Source organism: Agelaius tricolor, unplaced genomic scaffold, assembly GCF_023055355.1.
Source record: "Agelaius tricolor isolate 1412-34295 unplaced genomic scaffold, bAgeTri1.0.p SCAF_5, whole genome shotgun sequence".
In the NCBI taxonomy this organism is placed as follows: Eukaryota; Metazoa; Chordata; class Aves; order Passeriformes; family Icteridae; genus Agelaius; species Agelaius tricolor.
This window is the reverse complement of record NW_027269265.1, coordinates 47894873-47913810: the sequence shown is the minus strand read 5'-3', so window position 1 is coordinate 47913810 and position 18938 is coordinate 47894873. Positions and strand designations below refer to the sequence as shown.

The 18938-nt window shown below is 40.7% G+C and overlaps 1 protein-coding gene across 1 annotated transcript in view; it reads right to left on the bottom strand.

Annotated features, from left to right (window-relative positions):
* Positions 1-1504: 1504 nt before the first annotated feature.
* KCNQ1 (potassium voltage-gated channel subfamily Q member 1) overlaps positions 1505-18938 on the bottom strand; it is a 330494-nt gene continuing 313060 nt past the window's right edge. The window contains exon 16 of the mRNA XM_071427757.1: positions 1505-3463. Within this exon, the coding sequence (XP_071283858.1) occupies positions 3260-3463 (204 nt within the window). The 3' untranslated portion in view covers positions 1505-3259. The remainder of the gene's footprint in view (positions 3464-18938) is intronic.

The window sequence follows — 18938 nt, the reverse complement described above, 5'->3', positions numbered from 1 at the left end:
TTGTCTGCCTCTGCTGCAGGCTGAGGCAGGGTAAGCTTTCATCACCACCTTCAGCTGGGCAGTCCCGTGTTCTGCCTCCTCCCCTATTCCTTGGCTTCCTACCATCCAGATCTGGCATCCATCTGGCATCCCCCTAGTAGGCTGGGGAAGCTAAGCCAGCTAACATTTTTTTTAGATGACTATTTTTTAACTTTATTTTTTTCATCAGGGATGAGGATCGAAGCTTAACTTACACCAGTCTGGAAATGCAAACTGCTACTGAGCTGCTCCAAGAAAGATGCTACTTTTGCAGCTTCAGATGCATTTTATGCATTAACACAGCTCACAAAAATGGAGCAGATAGCTATAAAGTCAAGGTTTGGCCTACCTTACAGTTCCTTTGCTTCTCTTCAAGATATTTACGAACATTTCCTACCCACTTTAAAAAATCCCACTCTGGACAGTTTAGCCAAACAGGAGACACCAGTAGGAAAGGTTTTAGCAGAAACACATACTCACTGCATGCTGGCTACTTCAGGCTGCTCCAGTGTTGGACTGCTCAGCTCATCTTCCCACTGCTGCTGTTCTTTGGGCAAGAAAGATGCTGAGGCATCTGCTTCCAGGAGAAGTCATTGAGATATGAAGCCCCAGCAGGGCAGATAATTCCAGGCAGTCCTCCAAGCAGAGATGTCAGATCTGTCTCTGGTGAGCCCTTGTGGAAGGCTGGCTCCAGGCAGCTGCGTGGCAAATTTGGGTGGTTCATTTTATTACATCCCTCTTCAACAGGGAAAAGGGATCATCCTCTTTTCCTTAGGATGAGGTGGATTTGGTTTGAAGTAGTAGATCTCAGTGCTTTGTACTTTCTGAAAGGATCAGCTGGACTCAGGTGAGGAATCACTGACCTCACAACTGGCTACCAGCCTCAAAAACCTGTAAAATCTGGTGATTCCAATGAATCTGGTTCCAATGAAGACTTTCAGATGGTTATAGACAACTGACAAGAAAGGGACATCATGTTTTGCATTACATGTTTGCTGTGCCATGCTGCTATCACCAAGATTAGGTGTCAAACAGAGAATGGAGGTAAGGTCTTGGGAACAAACAGGCAGGAATGGAAGCATTTTCTGTTTGAAACAATGCCCCTAGAAATGCACAGACCTGTCTGCTTTCAGCCAGGGCAATGTGACACACCTTTCTCTCCAGTCATCCCAGCTGATAAAGTCCAGGTTTTCTTTTATTTCTCTAGTGAAGAATCAGCAGAAGCCTTACAGTCATGCATTGCAAATAAGGTATACTTACACTGAACAGTGGGCTAAGAGAGAAAGGAGAAGAAAAGCCATCTGCTTTCTTGTGTATATCAAGTGTCTGGATTTTAGAATAACCAAAAGACATGGCACTCTTGTCCTGTATTTTATTAGGAAATTAACAGGCTGATTGATAACCTGAAATTACATAGTGAATCTCATTTAAAAAATGTTCAAAATCATGAGAATAATTTTGATTTCCATGAAAACATAATGCCCTGATACAATTCTTCTTTATGCCTGTAAATTTCTACACTCTTAACATTTATCTACTGTACAACAGAGAGGCTGGATAACTGCAACAGAATCTGGAAAGTTAAATACAGGATATTTAATACAGGACTTTCTCTGCAGTCCAAGTCAAAGAGATGAAATGTTGGAAACAAAGCCCAGAATGTGAGAGCTCCCTATGAGAAGGTTCCCTGTGATCTAATTCATTATGCATCAGTATTTCAGATTAGTAATATTGGTCAAAAGACTGGTCATGTAAACTGCTGTGCCAAGGTGTGAGGCTCTAGGGCATCCCCCAGGAGAGGGAGAGCACTGTGGGGCACAGGCTCTGCAGTGAGGGGAACAGGGTGCACTGGATGTGTAGGATGCTCAAAGTGCAAGAGCTGATAAATCTGTCTACATCTCATTTCCCCAGCAGTTTGAGGTACCACTACCACCAGGCTGGACTAAAGAGCTTTTCCTGAGGCTGTCAGCTTTAAAGACTGATACAATTCAGGTGCTGAGTCTCTGCAAGGGCTTGGTAATTTCAGCCGTGGCAATCAAAGCCCAACTCCTGCTCACCTTGTGTGTGTGAGAGCTCACACTGAGCCAACACTGCTGGTTTCATTGCAGTCATCCTGTGGGGCAGTGTGGTTCAGCCCCATGGGTCATAGCTGAGGCCCTCAATTCTCTAAATAAAGAGCTGGCACTTGTCACTACCAACCCACTCTTGCAGGGGGTTGAGTTTCTCAAGACGTTATTCAAGAAAACATTAAAATTGCCGTATGTGCTGTGCGGATTAGAGATGCTTTCCTGAACTGAAATCCTGCAGGGATTATGGATGTTTTGTGAGTGGCCAGCTCAAACACTTGACCAGTGAAGTCCAGCCACTTCAGCCTCTAGTATTATTCTTGGCATCTGTAAGCTGAAAACCAGTAGATTTAAGAAGTAGAAAGCCTTCCTTTTAAAATGCTCAGGACAAGTACATTCAGACCACTGTGTTTTCTATTTATATATAAATTCTTTGGCAACAATTTTCTAGAAAGCAGAATGATTTTTTTGCTATATAATACTTTATTGTCTCCCCATGAAAAACTGATATCTTAGAAAATCTATAGCACTTTCCACTATAAATAGTATTGTTCCAGATTAAGGATTAGTTCCTCCCTGAAGAAAAACAGATTTTAAAAATCTGGTCATTATCTGATAACTGTTTATGTAGTAACACTAAAATAAAACAGAAAAAGAAAATCATTCAGTATGTGGTTTGTTATTGTCTAGAATGTTAGTGTATGTTTATACAATAAAAACAACATAAGTTATCCTAGTTTGTTTTAAAAACCTTAGTAATAGAAATAAATTGCTATCTGCAGATTCATAAACAGAATGCATTTTTTTCCGTCTAAGTTCAAGTATTATTAGAATATTATTATTACTATTATTATTATTATTATTACAGGAGCTCTAAATCTTGCCATTTTGCCTGTCTTTACATCATTTTGGTCTTTTTGAGAAATAAGTTGTGATCATTTGTTCAGGAGCAAAATCATCGTGGAGCTTCCAGAAGTTTTTTTGCCTGGTGGAAGACAGCCCGGCAATCCTTTGGCTACTGTGGGTAACTTCAGCATGTTTGAGACTAGTGGTGTGGATACAGCAGTTGCACGATTTCTTGGTTGGCTGATGAACTTAATTTCTCCCTGGTTCTCAACACTCAGTCCCATTCATAGGAGAAAAGTAGGAACAACCCAACCCAGCCTTGCACCACGTCAGGAGATGTCATCCTCGTTCCCTGCCGGTACTGTCAGCTGCTCGTAGGTGGGCAGGGTGTTGTTAGGGAGGAAAAGCTCGGCACTGACGCTGCTGTTGCCTCTCTGAGATGACCTGTTGTTGCCCTGATCCCCCTGCTGACGGGAAACCAGATGATGCAGCATGTCTGTGATGAGGTTCAGCTTCTGGTCCATTTGTGTGACCTACAAAGGCAAAGGGCCGAGTTGCTTAGGAGCAGCATGCAAGAAAATTGCAACAAACTGGGTGGCATATGTGTAATATTAATTAGGAATAGAGCAACCTCTGTGAAGATACCACAGATTCACAGTTCATCAAACAGATCATTAGGAATTTAATACAATAGGTCAGGGTTGGATGGGGACAAGCTTGCTAATACTCACCTCTAGTGTATGCTTTGACACGCATTTTATATCTGGCTGAACACATGACAAACAGGATTTTAAAGAGATCTGCTGGAATAGAGAACTAAGTCCCAGAACTGAATTTCTGTGGGCTTTTTTTTTGTTAGTATTGTGTCCATTTTTTTTTTTTTGGTTAAGTGATAAACTTGTAGCATGTTTCTATGCCCTAATAGTACCAATATGCTCTAGTAAATAACTGCTTGACTTGCAGTGATCTAATCAACTCTTAAACTGGGATTGAGTGATGCTCTTTGCAATATTTGGGTTCAATTAACAACAACTCAGGCCACAAAATGCGCATTGGTGTTTTTGCTGCCATGAGTGAAGAGCAGCTGGGAGTGGGACATGAGTCAGTTTTATGCTCTCAAAACCCAGCGACACAGCATTCCCTAGGATTGCCATCTGAAATGACATGATCCCCAGCAAGACAGAAACTAAGAACTCTAAGATGGCCTAAAATTAATTTCTTGACTGGGGGACTCCAGGTTCAGCCTGTTCCATAATGCTAATTTTCTTCTTTAGACAGAGGCTCCTAAAATTATTTAATTTCTCTTCTCCCCCCCACCTCCTTTTTCCTGGTCTTTCTTTTAATGTTTAGGAGAAAATATAATTAAAAAGCTGATACCTAAAAGAGGTTAGGTTATGGATGTTTATTGGCATGTATCTGTGGTAGCCAGAGGAAAATTGAGAATTAGGTGTTTCTAGGAGTGTCACTCCTTTTATCCGGCATTGGGAGTCTCCTCTCTGCACTGAGCAAAATATCCCAAGGGCAACATAGGCACTTCTAGCTTCAAAGTCCTGCCCACTCTCTGACCCTTAGTGTGGTAAAAGCATTGAAATTAGGCAGTAAGACTCTGTCTTATGGCCTCCTAATAGCTTCTTCAAGCATAATAAGAAAGCCTTGATTTTGTCATTGCAGTCTCTGACCCATTGATCCACAGGGATCCCAAAACACTGAGTAAATTCTAGGCAAAGAGATGTAGTACTTTTTAGAAAGGGAAAAGAAAGCAAACAGAAAAAAACCCTGTGATAGGAATAAATTGTTGCCTAAAATATCTGCTAGAAAGTACTGGAAGGCACATAAAACTGCCAGAGAGAGCATGAGTGGGAGCAATTTATATGTGCCTGGCTGTCATCCAAGTATCACACAGGATAGTAAAAGACAGTAAGGCTGAGCAGAACATCAACAAACCTGGAGGATTTCAGCAGAGACTAAAATGTTTTTCCACCATAGAGAAAATGCTGTGTTTTTTCAAACACTTTGTACAACTGGTAGGGAAGCAGATACAGTGATTTAAAAATATGAGGTGCCAGAGATTTATACTTTGCAGCTGGTTTTGAAAACATTAGGCAAAGCACCCTAGATGGTACATGAAACACTAGTAATTCTGGATGGAAATGGCTGTTGAAAGATGAGATTCTATGAAATGAGGAAGCTGAAGAACAGATAAGTTCAAGATTTCTAGAAGGAAACACAGATGGAAAACTGAGCATATCATCAGGTTCTCATGTCATCACTCTTTATTCCCTCCCTTAAAAAAAGACACATTTTGCCCAAATGGTGCCCATTACAGATGGCAAACTCGTGATGCTCCAAGCGTCACAGCACAAATCAGTGGTAGTGAAACCTACAAAAATACATCATTCCTGCATCCTCCACTGCCCAGGTATTGTTTTCTGAGACAACTCTGCTGGAAGGACTGCAGCAAAAGCCTCCACACAAACAGAATGCAAAAGACAACTCTTCCTTCTACAAGAAATGTCTTTTTGCTAACTATTCTAAATGAACTGGGGGATTTTTATATGCATATGTGTCTTAATTTGTGATTCCAGGCAGGGATTACCAGAGGGAACACAGGCTGGAGATATATCTGGAAAACGTGCATTCATGAAACTCTTGCAGTGATGAACTATTAAACATGACAGTAGGTTGGACTGAGATCTGGATAGTCCTTCAACAGCTGTGCATCTTGGTGATGAAGTACTGGGGAGAAGTGAGAAGTGAATATTCTTGCTGGGAAATAAATTCCCAGAGATAATTGTCTAATTTCTTCTGGGCAACAAGGCCTGGCTGCTGCAGCTGTGGAGTGCAGGAGGCCCACAGAAGCAGAGGCAGGAGCTAATTGCTATTGAGCTGAGCCAGATGAGATTTAAAGTAAAGACCTTTGTCATCCATGCTCCTGCTCTTTGGGGTAGGGCTCTAAAGCCACAAGGATTTTGTGGAGGGAGGTCCAGAAAGCTGGTTGTTTAGTTGTTGTTTAATCAGTTTTGCTTTCCATTTCCCAGGGGGTTCAGTGCCCCTGAAGGGCTTGCTCCAAGACACACTGGACTCAGTGGTAGATTTTGGCAAGCACAGACTCCCAGTGGCTTCAGTGGGGTCTGTACCGACCTTGGACTGAATCATCAATCCCAAATAGTAATATGTTCTTTGGATGTTACAAGAGAAGGTGCAGTCTGGATTTCTGTACATGGATCTTCTGCTTCTTGGGGCTCTATCAGAAAAGATGACATTGGCAAACGAGGCAGCAGTGGGCCCCCATTTTTAATTCTGCCAAAGGAGTATCTGCCTAAAGGATGAGATATTTTGAAAGGAGAAGTAAGAGCCACCAGAAGGCAGCTTCTACTGTCATCACAGGCCTCTGATGTACCAGAAAAAGAGGCTTGCTGGTGAACAGCCTGGCTTATTAATGTGCCCAATCTGCCTGTCATCATCCAAACACACATCCTGAAATACATCATTCACTTGCTTGCTGCAGAGATAATTATACCCACTAGAAAAATGTCATTGTGTGCAATATCCTTTTTATTAAGCCAGCTTTAGGCAGTTAGCATGGAGAAATGTATCATCCCCCCTGAATCATACTTTCAAGCACATTTACTTGATTAGAAATTAGCTCTGATGCCAGAAGGAATAAAAGTAAAGCAAACAGAAAAACTGCTGATGTTGCTCTAATCTTAACCGCTTTGAACAACTCTGATCTCTCTACTTAAAACAGCAAACATTGTTAATTACATAGAAAAATAACTCAGACTGATTTGTTTCCTTTAGGAAAAACTAAGTAAGCTCTTTGTAGTTGATTTATGTTTCATTAGAAGCATGATGTTTGGATGATCAGATTCTTTATATGCAAAATAATTTCCTTTGTATTTCACAGTTGTTGGGAAGAGGAAGCAGTGTTTGAAACTTCAGAAATTACACACCACAGTTATTCCTAAGTCTTACTGAAATATTGTATGAATACAAAATCTTTCCATCCTCTGAGTTTAGTTTAAAAAAAAAGTACAACTCCAAGGATCATAGATTGAGCACAGATGGAGAGAAGATTTAAACAATTTTGAATCTCTCTCTTAGAAATGAATGAAATCCCATCCATGCAGTGCACTGAGAAAAAAAACAACCCAAAACCAAACAGTTCCTCATGAAGGCTGAAAGGTTAGCACACAAATCTTAAATGGCACATTATGAGGAAAAGTTAAAACATGCAGTTATAATAGCCTCTCTCCATCTCTCCTGTAGGCTCCCTTCAGGTGCTGGAAGGCCACAAGTAGGTCACTCCAAGGCCTTTCTTTTCCAGGCTGAACAATCCCAATTCTCATACCCTTAGTGACATGCACTTACAAAGGTAATAATATTTGTAAAGGGATCAAAGGCATTCCAGGAGGTGCTACTGAACAAGACAGAGACTGTTCTTGCTGAAAGAACAAAATAATTTCCAATTAAAATTGTCTATTATTTTTTATCTATTAAAATTCTGCAAATCTTCACGCTGTATTAACTTGAAACACTTTTTAATTTTAAGCTTTCATAAAAAGTTCATGGTTTGATCCGGAACATAGTGTGTAGCAATGAATTTATTTCCTTGATTTTAAAAACAAAACAACCAAACCAAAACAAAACACAGAAGCGTGGTTGGCTCCAGGGACAGCTCCAGGGACAGAAGGGTCTCTTTTAAGTTCCCCTGTAATGGAGAACTAAAGGGTAGCACTTTGGAGACCTACTCCCAAAACTAATTATAGGAATTTACCAGGAAAAGGCAATCACAGACACAATTACAGAGCTGAGTGGAACAGTATTTTCAGCCATGGGAAGCTGAAGGACAAAATTTTGAGTTTGGCATAATTTCAGCCACAAAGACCACAAATTATTAATAGGTTATCCCAAGTATTGCTCCATAATCTGCAGAGATCAAGGTTGATTAATACTGTTGATTAAAGCTGTGTCATCTGCTTGTCATTCTCATCCTCAGAGATTTTAAAAGTAAATATTAAGGGTAAAAATCATAGTCCCTTTGAATAGAATGCTGTTTTATAACTACCTATGTTCTTAACATGGTTCACTGATTAAACAGATTTTTTGTCCATAATGAAGAGAATTTTTATCAGCTCATTGCTCACTCAGTGAGTTCAGGGGGGCTGTCCTTGTTCTCAGTAAAGAGAGCCAAGCATGAAGCTGCTAAAGGAGAAGAGGGAAACCAGGATGCAAGCAACACTTGGCTGAATGAAAATGTGATAAAGGAAAATTTCAGCTGCTTTTACAACATTAAACTCCCAAGTCTGCTGCCCTGACTTAAGTAACATTCATTCCTGTGGGTGCAGCTTTTTGGCTCAAAGAGAACTGATTATTTAAGGCACTTTTTCAAAACAGCCAAAAAAGATTGGGGAGACCTTCATGTATTCAGTACTTCTAGTGGCCTCTTACTAAGGAGGACCCTATTGTTCTGCAGTGTAGCAAACTTCTGGGGGAATAAAAAAATGATGCTTTCTTTGAGCATCTCTCCACATTGTATCAAATCTCTAATGTGTCTGCTGTTCAGTACCATACTGAATAATAAGGTAGCTTTATCTTTCATAAAAACACACAAAAAAGTCATTTCTGCCAACAGAATAATCACCAGGCACACCAATGACTCAGCTGGAGAGAAGATGAAAGGCAAAAAATATTCCAGAACTTATGATACCTGTTAATGGCAATGTTATGAAGGAATGTATCAGTATCCAGTGGTACTTAACACTGAGACTGCTCTGGAAGAAAACGTGCTTATAAATCACAGTTGTCTTTGGTGGGATTCTTCCTATTTAAGTTCTTCAGAATACTTGAGGAAGCTTCAGAGAGAAACTCCCTGGCTCCTCTTCTTGCGAAGTCCTCTCACATGTTGGTATCCGCATTTCTATAAGTTAATGCTTTATTCTGGAGCATAAAAGTTAATGCTTTGAGGACAGGAACAGGAATGATGTTAGGAGTGGCCTTCTAGAGGAGCTCAGAGACAGGTATGGGAATCCTCACAGAGAATTGATTTTAAAGATTTCTCTATAATAGTGGCAGGAGAGACCAATGGTTTCAGTATTATTAAGGAACATTTCTTTCTTCAGGTGCATGATTCTTCAAAAATCATGGAATGTGCCTCCCTTCCATTTGCAATGCCCAAGATCCCAGACTCTTGCAAAACCCCCTATCAGAACTTCCATCTTTGATGTGTTTACTTTGTTGCCTGAGATGAGGCAGCAGTTTTGCTGGAGGTTATATTTCTGCCCCTGAGGTGTTTAAAGGAGAAGGTAATCTGCATGAAGGGAGACTTGCTCTCCAGACTGTCTGTACTTTCTCTTGAGAGTTGGACAAAGAAGAAAATATGTGTGTGGTGTCCAGGGGAAGGATAGAAGAAGTGGAGCCAGTGAAAAAACACTACTGTAAGACTGATCATTGCTCAGAAAACAGGAAGGCTGAGGTTCTGAAGAACAAGATTGACGGGTTTTGAGGGTTGCATGAAAAAGAAGTCTCTTTCTAGTCAATGAAAACATATGAACACTGTAACCACTGTCTTAATCACTGACAAATAAAATGGGTATTTTTCAGACAAAGTGTATCTTTGGAAAGAAAGGCACTTGCTACACCCTGAGTTCTAAAATCAGCTCTCTTGCCTAAAGCTATCAGTGACAATCTCTGCTTCGACATACTAAAAATGGTTCTGTTTTTTCAATAAACTGAGATTGTTGCTGCTCTCGTCTTGCTGTGTATTTTTATAGGAAAATATTTATCTTACACTTCTCAAAAGTATAAAAACCATCTACTTTTTGTAGCAAGAGCCCTTGAACAGCTGCTGAGAATTCATAATTGATCAGGGTGTGCTGCCTGTGCATTCAACAGAGGGGGATGATGCTGGGGAGAAAATTCTGAGCCATGGAGCCAGGATCAGAGCTCAGCAACAACCAGGATTTATAAACCAGTTGCTGGCTCTGATTCTCCAGAAGTTATCTTGCTATCAGTGAACTATTACAAAGGGCTTGACTTCTACAGTAAATTCCTAATGCACTGTAAAGAAACTCAGTTTTGTACCACAATTTTTAAAAATAGCTTTGGGAATTAAACTAGCAACAACAGCATGTAGCCATTTGATTACTGACTGTAATACTTGTGGCACTATAAAGCAGTTTTTGTTTGTTTGAAGAATTTTGTTCTGGTTGTGCAGCACAAGATCTAGGGTAGCAAATGCTCAAGCTATAGGAAATGGGAGAAATTACATGGTTGATTTATGCATCTGTTCTTTCTATTAGGATTGGGAAAGCAATTTTGATTAGCAAGTAACTAAACTGCATAGAATTATTTTTCTTTTCCAAATGTTCCTTTTCTCAAAGAAAAGCATGTTTTTCTAAAAGCTTCCTTAAAGTTTCTGGAAATATGACACCTCTGGTTAACTATTCACTCAGCTCCATTTCTTTAATGATTCTTAGGAGAGGGTAGGTTACAACTATGATGTCGTTTTTCAGATTAGGTGTCCCCCTGAATTATATTTGAAACCAGTGGCAGTAAGAGACATGCTCTGATGGGTGAAAAACTGAAAAATTGATATGAAAAATCCACTTCAGTAATATGTGATGGAATAAATAATACAATATGAAATACAGCAGACCAAATAAAGAATATTAGCAGCAGGTTATCAAAACTCTCTTCTATGATACTGCCACTTTTCCCTATGAAGAAACAAGCACCAACAACAGATGTTGTGCTTATGTAAGAGAGCAATTCCTTTAAGATTTTAAAAATTTTGAGGAATAAGTAGAAATCAAAGGTTACAAACAAATTAGTTTTGTTTTTTAGAGGTAACCTTCATAAGATTATTTGTCTATAACTTGCTGCTTGACTAACAGAAGCAAGGTAAGATGAATACAAACCACTCCTTCTAACAAAGAGGTCACTAGGATGCTGGCAATTGGGAGAATTAAATTACAGGAGAATGAAATGCATTTGGTCATGTTAGGGAGTGTAAGACCTTGAAAGATTTCAGAACAGCACTTTTTTTAGGAATTTTTTTTTCTGGGTTCAAACTGGAAGAGGGGCAATTTAGGCTAGGTGTAAGGAAGAAATTCTTTGCTCTGAGGCTGGTGAGGTACTGGAACAAGCTGCACAGAGAAGTTATGGATGCCCCATCCCTGGAAGTGTTTGAGGCTAGGTTGGATGGGGCTCTGAGCAGCCTGGTCTTGTGGAAGGTCTTCCCATAGCAGGGGTTTGGAACTGGATGATCTTAAGGTCCCTTCCAACCCAGGCCATTCTACGATGATTCCATTATTCTTTTAGAAGTGGAGAGGATTCAGAAAGGCTTGAGGGCAAAAATGTTGGGAAGGGATGACCTAAAATGCTAGTAAGTCAAGATAGGAATGAGCACCATGATGGATGTGGCTGCAGAAGATGGTCAGAAGCAGGACTGGAAACAGCTGCCACTGAAGAAGAGAGCAGAGAACTGGGGTCTCTGTTCAGCACTTTTCTTGCCATTATTAACAACTTGCAAAAATATTTGGCTTCTTTAAAGCAACCAAACTGTTGGAAATCAGCTTTTCCTGAGAGTCTTTCTTTAGTTCTAGGTGTAGTCTTGGGCCACGAGGCCCATCTGCTGCCTCACCACTCCCCAGGCCTGTCCTGCTGGCCTCCCAGCACTCAGTTCATGCCCAGATGTTTGCAACGCTCGCAGATCTATCTGGCATCCAGAAAGCTATAGCCAAGCAATTAAAATTTGTGGTTGACTCTTGTTTTAGATAAATCAGATGAGACTTAAAACACATGGAAATTTTCAAGTTAGAACAGCATCCAAAATCTACAGTCTTTGGCCCAGCACTGCCTCAGGATACAGCAATTTTTTTTTCTCTAAAATATTACAAAGGTCAGATTTTTTTTTAACCCTTTCCTCTAAATTAGCAGTGTATCAGTAGATAAACAAGGGAGCTTGGAATATTTTTCCCTCCTTGCATGAAGCCAGGAAAGTGAAGGTGAGGGTCTTGTCTCTAAATATAACTTTCATCAGAAACTACCAAAGATGATCAAATCCCCCTATCCTATTAACTGAATACTCTGATATTTTCAAGAATTAGCTTATCTTTATTAACTATAGCCCCACCTTCAGGAAACAGTATCTCTCTGACCAGACACAACTTTCCTCCCTCTCTGTTTAAAGATAAGACATGAGTTGGCAAGAAGGGAGGGATTCTTTCTTTACAAGTGAATCAATGATACCAGAAGTATTAGAAGTTAATGTATCTGCAAAAATTGCTGGATATCCATCCAGCACCATAATCATAAACAGCTTCCCAAATTATGCTTAAATTGAAATCCAGCCTTATGGAGGATGGGAAACAGGCTTGAGATAACAAGAAAAATAGTGGAAATATTGATCAAAGAAACTAGGAAAACAAAGCCCCTTATCTCTGTGTAATAGTTTGAATAGTGTTCTAGAATAAATGATGGCCATATTCAGGGCCAGGAGTTGGCCTTTGATGATCCTTGTGGGTCCCTTCCCACTCAGGATGGTCTATGATTCCATGTTTAGTGCATCTGCAGCACTGTGCAAACCTGGGTGCACCTAAGCACAGCAGATAAGTCCTGTTACTGCCAGCACAGCGTGGGGGAAACTGAGGCAGCACAGCCAGCAGCCCACCTTCAGATACAATAACCATTCCTAACATCAGCTTGGATGAGTGTCTCTAACAAAACCTTGAAAATACTCTCCCTGTCCTGGACACATCTTCCAGTCTCAAGGAAAACCTCACAGCACCTTTCTGGTTTCTATTATCGAGACAGGGGGTTGGAAAACAGGTTGCTTTCTCATTCTCAATCACATTCTTGTCCAGCAAAACGTTTCTCCGCAGGGTCCCTCTGGTTGAACACCCCGGTACCTATCTGCAGAGGAAAGAAAGGCTCTCTGTTTGGCTAACAGGCACTTGTATTTCAGATGCTCCAGCTCCACAGATGTGAAGAAAACTCCCTGTGGCTCTTGCCTCTGGAGGACCCTTTCTGCTGGCTGCGCCACAGCAGTACAGCCTCTGAATATCACTCCATATTTTCCTTGTCAGGAGTTTGGCTGTCAGACAACAGCTTTCCCCAAGCTGTAGATTCCCGTTCCCCGTGTGGAACAGTGGCATATTTACAGCACTTTGGGGTTAAAAAGTGTAGAGTACAAGACCCAACTGGCATAAAAGTATGTCCAAAACTCCTCTCCCCAACAAAATAAACCCCAAATCAACCCAACCCCCACTGTCCCCCTCCTCCCAATAAAGAAAACAAAAGTGACTAATCTTGACCTCTCTCCAAAGGGGAATGTTTTGCTTCTTGAATCCTTGGCTCTGGCTCTTGTATGATACTGGGACTATGACTAATAACCTCTTGCCAGAGTACTGCTGATAATTTCACCTTTGAGTAGCTGTTCTCATTCTGGACCATCACAGTATGCACTTAAGTTGCCAAGATTTTATTTAAAAAAAAAACAAAGAGTAAGATATACACTCATAATCCCCTGTGTTAGAAATACATTTTTCAGCTTTAACTGTAAGGTTTTGCCTGACAATTTTTCCTCCTTCCTCCAAACTGTTATTTTTCAGATGCCTGCTACGAAATGGTTCCCTTTTTCCTTCCTTTCCCTCAAACACTTTTTCTAATTCAAAACAGATTTGAGACTGCTGCTCTTTTTAAAGCAAATCTGCCATGTATCATGTCGTGTTAGGTCAGCACTGCTTATGTTATGCTTTGCACTTCACCCAAATGAGGCATCCATGCTGCTTTTCAAAGGGAATAAAGCCAGACTAGGTGTAGTGGCTTTCACAGCTGGAACAGATCCACAGGTTATGGATCTGATCTTACGGCATGGCACTGGGGAGGACATCACTATCTGCCTTTTTACTCAAAAAGTTAAAAACAAAGGTAACTTCAACTGTTATCTCAAAAAAGTGGGTTTTTTTGGCCAGCTCCTTTTTCAGCATCCAGATTCTACTAATTATTTATAATTTGATAGTTACTATATGGGCAAAAAGGGCATAAACCCATTAGTACTTAAAATGAGCTTAAAAAATGAGTAATCATATGATGACTTCTGCAGCAATCAAAACTGGAAAGGTAAAAAGAGTGGGGGAGAGAAAGGGAGAGAAGCAATTACAACAACAGTGAGTTTTGAGTGAGTTTTCCCTGAGGGCTGCTGGTAATTAAACTAACGGCAACATGAATCTCTGTTTGATGTGGTCATGAATATGTTTTCAAAAGAAAAATCTTTAAAAAGATTCTTTCAAGAGAAATTTTTAGAGAACAAGCTCAGCATGAATAATTAGACCAGAAATACTTTGATAAATATTATTATGGGGAAGTCATTTATGGGCCATGGCATCTGTAGGTTAGAAATCCTGGTGATAAATAAGGTGGCAAGTTTGCACCCATTTTGAACACACAAAACCAAGGCTGTGTTCCTGTTGGCTTGAGCCTGCTCCTCAGAAAGGAGGCGGCCTCTTGTTTTGCCATTGCATTAAGCTTTACAAAGACACAGATGCAAGACAGAAAATTTCAGTGGGAAAGCTCAGTGGAACGAAAGAAAACCACACACAATTCCAAAGGCACTTTTCATTCCCAGGGGCTGCACAGAGATCAGAGGTGAAATTCAGTGGTGATAAAAAGTCTGTGAGCCCACTCTACTCCCCCAGCCTTTCGAAACATCATTCAATTCTGCTGAAATCATATCCCTGGAAATATCTCCTTCAGAAACTTCTAAATATAAAACCACTTGCATTTTGTAGAAATTTAAGCATCCAGCAAAACCCCGTTGAAATCCGGAGAAGATGCAGGTGATCTGCACCCTCTAAAATCAATGGACATCCCAAAGGCACATTTCATTTGTTTCATTTGAGCACTTCAAAAAGTGTAGGCAGCTACAATCAATCACAAGCCAGCAAATAACCAATGAGTGAACTAGAATGTAATATATTTACCAGTGGAAACTCATGTTTACAAGGAAAAGAAACTGCTTGTTGGCTGTCATGGTGTTATTCATAAAGGCAAACTAGGAGATCTTCGGGATACCAGGAGCAAAACTACAACAAAGGCAACCAACTGCTAATGAAGAAGGGTTTTCAGTCAAATTTCATGGGTCATACAAAGTCATTACCATGCCTGCAGGAGTTCAACAGCTCTGCCAGTTGAATTCGGGGGGAATGAAGTGATTATTTTGTTACGCATTTTGTAGTTTTAAACATTTTTGCTTAACATTTCAAATTCTGAAGCCAACCAGCTATGCAAGAATATCAGCTTAAATTTCCAGAGTTAACTTCTGACCAACTTTCTTGCAGACGAAACCTCAAAAACAGGTCTTCTCTATACACCAAGGTATCAAAACCTAGATTTTAAAGACTCATATCTGTTCCCTTTTTTTCCTACTGCTTAAATAAAACCTTATGGTGTTAAGCCAATTTCCCAAGACTTTGGAGGCTTCATACATTTTGAAAACTAAGAGACAGATAATTTGACTGCTACTGGTGGCAAGTTCTGCATGGGTTAACTTTCCCCATTCATTGCAGATTTCCCTCTGGTTTTGAGTCAGTTAAAATATCAAGGCTCTTTTCCATAACATTTTAAGCTATAATGCCCTCAAAAGTAAGCAAATGTTCCTGACAAAATAACATGGTTGAAAAATGTAATGGATGACCAAGATAACAAAAAATCCTTAGTGCATTTCTTTGTCAGTAACTTCTTCTAGGAATACAGCCAGGCTGGGCATTTGTTTGGATGGTAAACCATGACTCAAAAGTGGATCTCTTGGCAGCACAAGCAACTGCACTGCGGTGGAAGCAAAAGGCTCACAGTCTTTCCTAGCTGATTAATCATTGTGACAGGCTTGAAGACTAAATGATCTGCCCAGCTCCAGATGTTAGATGTGCATCCACCTCTTACTCTTCTGGTTCTTAGGCAGTAGCCTGAATTGCTCATTCTGAAGATAATGATGGCCATTTACTGTTCAAAACTCAAAAGAGCTTTGGGCTTTGTAATATTATATTATGATAGAGGAGGCTACTACACAAGATCACACAGCACATATAGTCTAGACATGATGAAATGCTGGAAGACTCTTCAGGCAGAGGTGGTGACAGTCTTGACCATAAAGCTTTGTGACATTCCCCCTCTCCATTTCCCCCTCCAACCAGGACTGTTATAATCGCACAGAGGCAGAGCATGAACACGTGGCTGGCTCTCTCCCATCCAGCCCCTGCCATCGAGGGCTGCACTATCCCTGTTAAATCAATAACAAAATGCAGCTTCTTAGTGATGGGGAGGCAGCATCTGTTTCACAGCACAGGGTAACACTCCTCAGCCTTTACAGAGAGGAACAAAAAGCAGTGATACAGTGAAAGCAGGGGAAAGCATCATGGTGGCATAAAGAAGGTACTGAATCCTGTCTGAGACAGCCAAAGAGCTCTACAGGATCTTCAGTAGCTGCAAGTCACGAGAGACATCGTCACATAAAGGGTGCTCCTCCACAGAGAGGGACCAAGTCTGTCTTGGGCATTCACCAGGGAGACTTCAGTGACAGTGGCACTCCAGGAAGGGAACAGCAGAGAGTCAGCACCCTGTGTCTGAGGCAAGCTGCAGCCTGCTCCTCCTGGAGATTGATCACTGCTGTTCACAGGGGCCAGACCATGCTTTGCTTGGAAGAGCTGGGTATCACCACACGAACTGGTTTAGCTGCAGGCATTTCCTATTTTCTCTCTGCATATTTTCCTCGAATGAGGGAAAAAGGTTACTCTGGAGCAATTTGTTTTCTTTGTTCTGTTAATCTCTTTTGTTAAGTAGTATTTTTGCCCCAGTCCAATAGACAGACTAATCAGCTACTCAGGAGAAATTCATTCACCCCTAATCATGCAACCTTTGAAAAAAGTTGTCACATAGTACCTACTAAGGACTTTACAGATTAAAATGCCAACATAATTCAGAATTAATAAAGATTTTTTCATCCATTTTCACGGGTGACGGTATGTGATTTGACTAACAGCTTTAGCTCTGACACATCTGCTCTGAAATGTGAAAGAGCTTTACTTCAGTCTCAAACATCACAGCTCCTTTAGGGTGCAAGATGCTTCTGCTCATAGTACCTGAACTGTTGATTTATATTTTCATGGAATCACAGAATGTCCTGGAAGGGACCCTAAATATCATCTTATGGTTCCAACACCCCTGCCATGGGCAGGGACACCTTCCACTAGACCAGGTTGCTCAGAACCCCATCCAGCCTGGACTTGCAAATACCATGGCCGTCAAGAAACAAACTTTTCAAGTTATATCTAAGTTTTAAGATAAATCCAGAACAGCAGTGGGAATAACAAAGATTATAAACATGAGCAAGTGCTTCTGTTTTCATTTTTGACTTCCAAGCCTCAAAATGTTTATCACACCCAGTAGTCATGGCTGAGGAAATGGAAACAACAGAAAGTGAAATGGCTTGCCTCAGGTTCTGCAGAAAACAATGTCTGAGCCAGGAACAGCACCTACACTGCCTGAGACCCCCACAATAACCACACCAGTGCATGTTTCTAGAGGGGACAAGGACTGTCATAATGACACAAGTGTCTGACACTGCCTCTTAAAAGCTGATTTTCAGAGAGGACACAGGAGGTCTGGTTGCACTTACTCTTCTCTGGCTCAGGGAGTACTCACAGTGTACATGTGCCAGTGAGTGCACCATGTGGGACCAGCTCTGATATGCATTATTTATACAACAGCTCTACTGACTTAAAAACTAATAAATCCACAGCCTGCAGATGATGTGCAGACACACAGACACATCATCACAAATATAACTTTATCGTGATTCTTTGTGTTTTCCTCCCCTGTTGCTGCACAACAGAGCATCTAGTACAATAGCAAAATAAGCCTCTGGCTAAAGCTAAGCTTGTTCAAATCACAGCATCTCTCCAATGCAATAGAAATAAATGCCATTTTCCAGGGAACCGTTTCTACAGGAATATTTCACGCAGAGGAAACGCTGTCAAGCTTGTTTGCAACGCCTTGCTGCAAAATGCTCCACACTTCCCTTACTCTCTGAGTGCCCTCGACTCCTGGTGAGCTTTTCACTGAGGAAGATCCATGTATTTGGATAGAAGTGAAGCACATAGTCTGTAACTTTGCACAATACAAGTGAAAGCACAATACAAGAGGTCAAAATGAGGTTTCTCTCCTTATGTATTGTAATTATGGTCTGTTTATAATTCTACAGTTAATTTAGGGCTTGTATGTCCCCGCTGGACAAAGCAGCCTGCCCTGTGTGGAAAATGACATTAACTCAATCTTTGCAGACTGTCCCTGAGCCTCCAAATGCTTTTGTTAGTACAGTGAACACCTGTACTAATTACGCACTTCACTCACTTGGGGGTCACTGCTCATGGCAAAGGTTTTAAATCAGCCACCCCAGGAGACAGACATCATTATATTTCTGGAGCAGTCATTCCAGTGCTGCAAAACTAGGCAACCCTGGAAACAGATTCACACTCTGAAGTCTCTAAAGGTGAAAGACCGGGATACCCCATTGCTGGACACAAAATACTGGAATGAATAGAGGAAATGAAAAGAGTAATCAGAAACTGTTGTTGAAATCTGAAGTTTAGCACTATTTTTAGTGATTCTGTGATTCTTCTGACTTTCATATTAATAACATTTTTTTCCCATCTCTCATTATATACCAATGCCTGACACAGCAAAACTTGTAAGCATTGGAGAATAAATAATTTAATTTTACTCACTTTGTGATTCACATGTGCTATTTATGCACCCACAGTTATGCTGGAACTCAAATGCCAAGGTCAGCATTCATTTCTTTCACTGATGTAGTTCCCCATGAAGTCATGTTCAGTCCTCCCTAGAAAGTCCCTGTTCACACTGATGCTAATCAGCACTGGTACTTCCCTTAGCTCAATATGCAAAACGTGCAGAATCAATGGCACATTATGTGAAAACCAGCATCTAAGT